The sequence below is a fragment of the Syzygium oleosum genome, unplaced genomic scaffold (assembly GCF_021117445.2).
Source record: "Syzygium oleosum isolate NSW1041296 unplaced genomic scaffold, Sole_v2.1 Sole_v2.33, whole genome shotgun sequence".
Taxonomy (NCBI): Eukaryota; Viridiplantae; Streptophyta; class Magnoliopsida; order Myrtales; family Myrtaceae; genus Syzygium; species Syzygium oleosum.
Genome location: NW_026607517.1, coordinates 647,052 through 653,401, shown reverse-complemented (window position 1 = coordinate 653,401; position 6,350 = coordinate 647,052). Strand labels below are relative to the sequence as shown.

The window sequence follows — 6,350 nt, the reverse complement described above, 5'->3', positions numbered from 1 at the left end:
GTTTAAGACTAAATTGGCACAAATGCAAAGGTTTAAGGCTTTTTTGGCACTTTTCCCTCAAGTTGTGGTTGTGAGCGACTCAATGATTTTAACCCTACTTTCGCTGCGCTCCTCCGCTTCACTCTCTAGCTTTCGAGCAACACTCCCTTGGGTGATATACTGCTCGATCTATTTAGGAAAGAGAAAGAAAGAGCCCGCATAAGAATCGGAATAGGGCGAACGATTAATGTCCAATCGATGATAATCAATTATATATTGCGAATTTTGCGAGACATTCTACAGAATTATTTACTAGCGCATTTGCCCATGAATTCAGTAGCTGTAAAGTAAGTAATTCAGGACATTTTGGAAAAAAATAATAAATGACTTACCTACTACAGGTGGTCCCACTTTGTTTTATATAATAGTATAGATAGCGTGCAAAAGTAAGCTCACGTGACAGACTTTTATATTATATTGTGGGCTTCAATGGTTTGGTACCCAACATTTAAGATTGGCTGACGAACTTCTTCTACAAAATTCGAACATATTTCTCAAATGGCCCATAAAATATCAAATTAGAATTTGTCGTATCGTTTTATGAATCCTTTTGTAAATCAATCTTTTTATGCCTCGTTTGAATATATGGACCACAAATTTGAGCGCCCAATTCTAGTACGTGGCATTAATTTGTGTATCAATTCGATAGACGAAGTAGTTGTGCTTCCGATCCCTAACATGTCGCTGTCTGAATTAGGTTTAAGTGCACGTGGCTTTTGACCAGTGGATGGACAATTTAGAAAGCCGCGAAGCCTCTATAAAAAAATCCCAGGAATCCACACAAAGGGAAGGAGGACTCTTACACAAATTTGCCTAGTTCTCTTTTCTTCACCATTTTCCTTTGGTTGTACGGGCCAAGGATGTTGCATCTCCTACTTCCATTGCTGCTGTTGATCTCCAATGTGGTGCAATCACATTCGGCCATCGTCGAGAGCCTGCCGGGTTTCCCCGAAGATCTTCCCTTCAAACTCGAAACCGGGTCAGCTCGTGTTTTTTTTTTGTTTTATGATCAATTGCAATGTAGCAAATGACTTGATTCGCTATATCTTTCCTTCATCTTCAAGAGTTGTACGTATACGTATACATGCGCGTTTCCCTTTTAACATTTGTTGTAATGGTGTCGAAACAAAAAATGGTGTAGATATGTTGGGGTAGGAGACTTGGATGAAGTGCAGCTATTCTACTACTTCATCGAGTCCGAGAGGAGCCCCAAGGCGGACCCGTTGTTGGTTTGGCTCACTGGTGGTCCCGGTTGCTCCTCTTTGTCAAGCCTCCTCTACGAAATTGGTACATTCTCTCTCATTAATTTCTTAACTCATAGCCATTGTCGTCGTCGTGTCGTCCTCTTCATTTTTCTTCTTCCTCCTTGCGTTACTACTGTCTTTTCCGGTGACACGTAGCCTTTGGTAGCCTTCTTTTCCCTCTCTCTTTCTCAAAGACCACTAGGTTATGCTACATTATAATATGTCAAAATGATTAAGGTGGTCATTCATTGAGCTCCCACCACTTGTTTGTGTTCTCTGGCTCTTTTGCCTTTTTGATGAGTCCTGTAATATCTAAATCAGCTGGTAGCAACTTTTCATGATGTGATATGTAAATGCTGTGTATCCATCTATTATCGGGTTAATTCCGAAAGAAAGCATCAACGTCATAAATTAAACAATGGTGTTCTGTGATGTGCATTCCATATCAACTAAATATCCATATGCCAGTCGAAAGCAAAACCGATGAAATGGTTTTAATCACCTAAGATCTTGACGTCACTGCATGTTTTCGCACAGGTCCGCTGCAGTTTGATTTTTCAAGTTCTAGTGGAACGAAACCGATTTTAAAGTCAAATCCTTATGCCTGGACAAAGGTGAATCGCCTTTTATTTTCGGCTACCGTTAATACCGTTCAACTTATTGAGACTAAAATCCGTCGTCTTTTTTGTACAACAGGTCGCCAACGTCATATTTTTGGATGCACCCGTGGGTACAGGATTTTCATATGCAACGGCAGAGGCGGGATACAATGTTAGTGACACTTCCTCGGCAGCACAAGCGTACGAGTTCTTAAGAAAGGTAACATTCACCTCAAGATAATCAGATGCCCCTTATGGCCATTTGTACCTAATCACATGGACCGATACAGTTCCTTATATTTGTTATCTCTTTTTGCTGATGCAGTGGCTTCTATCTCACCCCAATTTCCTCGCAAATCCGCTTTACATCACCGGCGATTCTTACTCTGGCGTTGTTATCCCCATCATCGTTAAAAATATATACGATGGTGCGTAATTGAAGTTTTTACCCACATTATTCTGTGCCACATTGGCTTTCAAGAAGGCCATTTTTCTCTTCATCAATTTAAACAACTCCGTTCGGTTTACTGTATAGGAAATGAAGCTGGAAACGTCCCGCAAATGAATATCGTGGTACGTAATAATCTTGTAATTTTTACTATATAGTAATGTTTTGCGACATTAGATAAAGTTAGGCTTAGTGTGCTCTTCTCATGTCTTGTAATAATCTTGCATTCTACTACTTCCTCAACATTTCCCACTTCATGTGACTATTAATACTGAGCCGTATAGGTTAAGTAAAGCGTTATTGTTCTGGTTATATGAACAGGGTTATACGCTAGGCAATCCGGTGAATTGTGACGAGAAGGACATGAGTTTTAGAATTCCATACGCTAACAAGATGGCTCTCGTATCTGATGAACTTTATGAGGTAAACTTACATCATAACTCTGATAAGAGCTCTGTATCATCAAGGAATGTAATATGTTTGTAATGATAATTACACATGAATCGACGTTTCGTGATTTTACTTTTTGCATTCAATATTTTCAAGACAACGAAAACGGATTGCAATGGAGATTTTCAGAATGTAGATCCCACCAACAGCGCCTGCCTAATTGACCTTGAAATGGTGTCACTGGTAAGTCCTATTGTTGTAGCCATCCACCTCTCTCGTATTCTTTTACGCAACATATAAAATGACCGAGATGTGTTTCCTTGTGAAATCTTCTAGTGCCTTGAGAAGATATTTTTGGCTCAAATATTGGAACCATCATGTAATCTCATATCTCCAAACCACACAAGGCTAAAATGGAGCAGAAGTATGCTCGAAGAGAATGCCGTCGATGTCGTTTCGATGCCCCACGAATCCAGGCCATGGTGTCGGGTACATCCTGAATTAACTCCCTCAAAATTCCACGTTTACAGTATCTAAAAGTATATTATCTATCTATACGGGTAACACAAATATGATATTGAACATATGGATTTCGATGATGAGCTGTTTCACTTAAATTTCTTCATCAACAGCCCTATAACTACATATACTCTTACATTTGGGCCAACGATAAGAACGTCCAAGAAGCCCTTCACGTACGAGAGGTATGAAAATTCATTCTCTTCGCGGGAATCACCGACATTTATATGTTTCACATTGCTAATTGATAATGACATCCAGGGCACGAAGGAAGAGTGGAATAGATGCAACCATACTCTATCTTACACAAAGGACGTTCTTGATAGCGTAGTTTATAATAAATACCTCTCTCAGAAAACCCTGCGTGCCCTTGTTTACAGGTAATACGATGGCTAAGTGAATAAGTTTCTCATCCCGGTTAAATTTTTTTTAAAGCTGTGTTTTTGATTTTTTACGTAAATCAGCAATTCTTACTTTCGTTCACAAAAATTACTCTTGTTGTAGTGGTGATCATGACATCGCTATCCCGTACGTGGCCACACTGGATTGGATAAGATCACTCAATTTAACTTTAGAAGGTTCGTGGTCGCCTTGGTTTGTCGAAGGTCAAGTAGCCGGGTAATAATTTCATCCTAATCCGTTAAGATTGCTATACAATTTTTTTTTTATCGAATTTTGTTTAGTTGATCGTCATCTTCTCATGAACGTTTAGCTTTGTACTTCGCTTGATGACGAACATGTTTATACCGATGTGAACAACGTGCATCTTGGTCTAACCATATACGAAAAATATTATTGTTGATGAACTTCGCTCATTAAATTCCATCTCTTGTCTGTGTTGAGAACCACACTCAAGCTGAAAAAGTTTGTGCCAAATCGCAATTAGACTTCTAAACTCAAATAAACTCATTCTGACTGTCTCCCACTATGGTAAAGTACTTCCTCTTACCTCAAATGTTTGATTCTGGGCTATTTATACTTACTTTGATACCTTGGGGTTCCCCAATTTTCGGAAACGTGACATTTTCAAGAACGTGGGTATATCTATTGGTTTGTTGCCCACTTTTCACCTCTCTTCACCTAACACTCGGAGACGTGGCTGCTAGAATCTGAATCGATGGGTCCGGGCTTCGCCCTTTTTTGGGTTTAGGAACCGGTCTCTCCCAGTTCATGGCTTCAAAGGACCCATGTCAATGGGCTTTGTTCAAAGCTGGTGTTATCAGTTAACCTACTTGTCAACCGTTGAAAGTGCAATAGACTATAACATTCTTACCTAATAAAGAAGCGATGGCCATTTTGTTGCTCAAAAGCCTCAAATGGCTAATTGGTCAACAAGAGTTTGAAAGTGCAATACATATTATCTCGTTTTAGTAATAGAGTCCTCATTTTGATTTTTCTTATTCTAATTTAAGTTAGAAAGTATTTTTGGCTCTTTTGCACAGTTTTTGAATTTATTTTGCAAACATTTTACGTATCTTCTTTCACACCAAATATCTTGGATCTAATTTTCCTTTTGCTTGCATGTACCCACATCGCGTGTGCTTAAGGAATTTCAATATGTTATATCTATTAACTTTCTTTTTAATCTCTGCGGACAGATATTCTATATTATATTCCGAAAATAGCAAGTTCGACTTGACGTTTACAACAATTAAGGTAGGACCCAACTCCCCTCCATTATTCTCCGTTTTGACACTTGTATACATCTCGAAAATGATTATCTAAAATCGCAATGATCCCTTTTTTTTTATTCGTCCCCTTTTTGGGTGGTGCAGGGAGGGGGACACACAGCTCCGGAGTATAAACCGAAACAATGTCTTGCAATGGTTGACAGATGGTTCTCTTATTACCCTCTCTAGCTAACTTTCATTGGTCGTTAGGTTAATAGTCGGACCAATTCCAAATTTGTGACCCGATGATAATGTGATTCTGAATGTATCTTTCCTATCAGACTATCCGATGATTTTTTTTATGAGGGAGCTTTGGCTCTAAGCGAGGGATGCAAGATATAGTTAGACTCGTGGCTGTCACAACAGTTAGACCTAAAAATAAAGCTGCGGACTGGGTCGTTAAAGCCCAATTTCGTGAGACTCTCTCTCGGAGCCGGGTTTCAAGCTCACCTCAACCTCTTTTGGATGTACTTTGTTTTGAAGCCTGTTGGAGATGTCCTTTTACCTTATCTCCATGAAATGAAATGAAGTTTCTTTTTCCGACAAAAGAAGAAGAAGACAAGGATAGCTTCCCGGTCAGAGATGCGCCTGGCATTTTGACCTTGAGAACTCCAAAAAGCACCGTTTTCTAGCGAGTGAGCGGTAATCAAAATGCAGGCGGAGGATTTCATTTCAAAAAGAGAAAACACACATGTAATGGAATCGAAGAATAGGAAAGCCCTGACTTCCCCAGGTTGTGCATTGCGAAACCTTCCTCATTCGCGCTCCGCTCGATTTCGCCACTCCATCAAAATTCTAATCTATAGTTCGAAAACTCTCGTTTTCGCATCTTCAACAGCTCTGGCTTCGTCGTCCTTCCCGGTTCAATTTCAAATTAACTCGACTCTTTCGTACGCTGCTTTACGTGGCGGCGAGATTTTGCTCGCTTTTGGCCTGGGGAAGCACAAAACAAACGCGAGATCCAGATCTCCATCACCTCCGCTCCGAAAAAGACTTCGACAAATGGGACGAATGCGTGCAATTGTCTGCATGTTGAACAATCGGATGCTCCCGACGCTCCGGCACGGCTGTGAGTCGAGCCAGCCCAAGCACCCGTCTACCTTGCTGCCACCTTCGATTCCTCTGCCAGTCGCCATCAGTGGCCTGGCACAGTACGTCGCAGGAGGGGCTCCGACGAAGCAAAACAGCCTATGGCTTTTTTTTTTTCCTTTTCAATTTTTAATTTTTCTATTATTTTAGCGCTTATTCTTTTCTTTTCTTTTTTTTCTTAATCTTTATCTTTCTTTAAAAAAAGGTTTCAAGATTTTTATTGATTTAGTGCATGCTGGGTGCCACATCTGCGCCAAGTGTCTTAAGAAAGTAATAAAAAAGGGTTGTGCTTTTTCCACTCTCTCTTTGGCTAAAGCACTCTCAACATAATAATCTAATTATATTACCATTT

The 6,350-nt window shown here is 40.0% G+C and overlaps 1 protein-coding gene across 1 annotated transcript; it reads left to right on the top strand.

Moving 5' to 3' along the window:
* The first annotated feature begins 809 nt into the window (after positions 1–809).
* On the top strand, positions 810–5,319 carry LOC115690319 (serine carboxypeptidase-like 18). The gene is made up of 14 exons (XM_030616641.2): positions 810–1,018; positions 1,181–1,326; positions 1,821–1,897; positions 1,980–2,102; positions 2,208–2,310; positions 2,418–2,455; positions 2,652–2,753; positions 2,877–2,963; positions 3,057–3,209; positions 3,353–3,424; positions 3,501–3,619; positions 3,744–3,857; positions 4,838–4,895; positions 5,015–5,319. The coding sequence occupies exons 1-14, from the start codon at positions 900–902 to the stop codon at positions 5,096–5,098; spliced, it is 1,395 nt and encodes a 464-aa protein (XP_030472501.1). The 5' UTR covers positions 810–899; the 3' UTR covers positions 5,099–5,319.
* Positions 5,320–6,350: the final 1,031 nt, after the last annotated feature.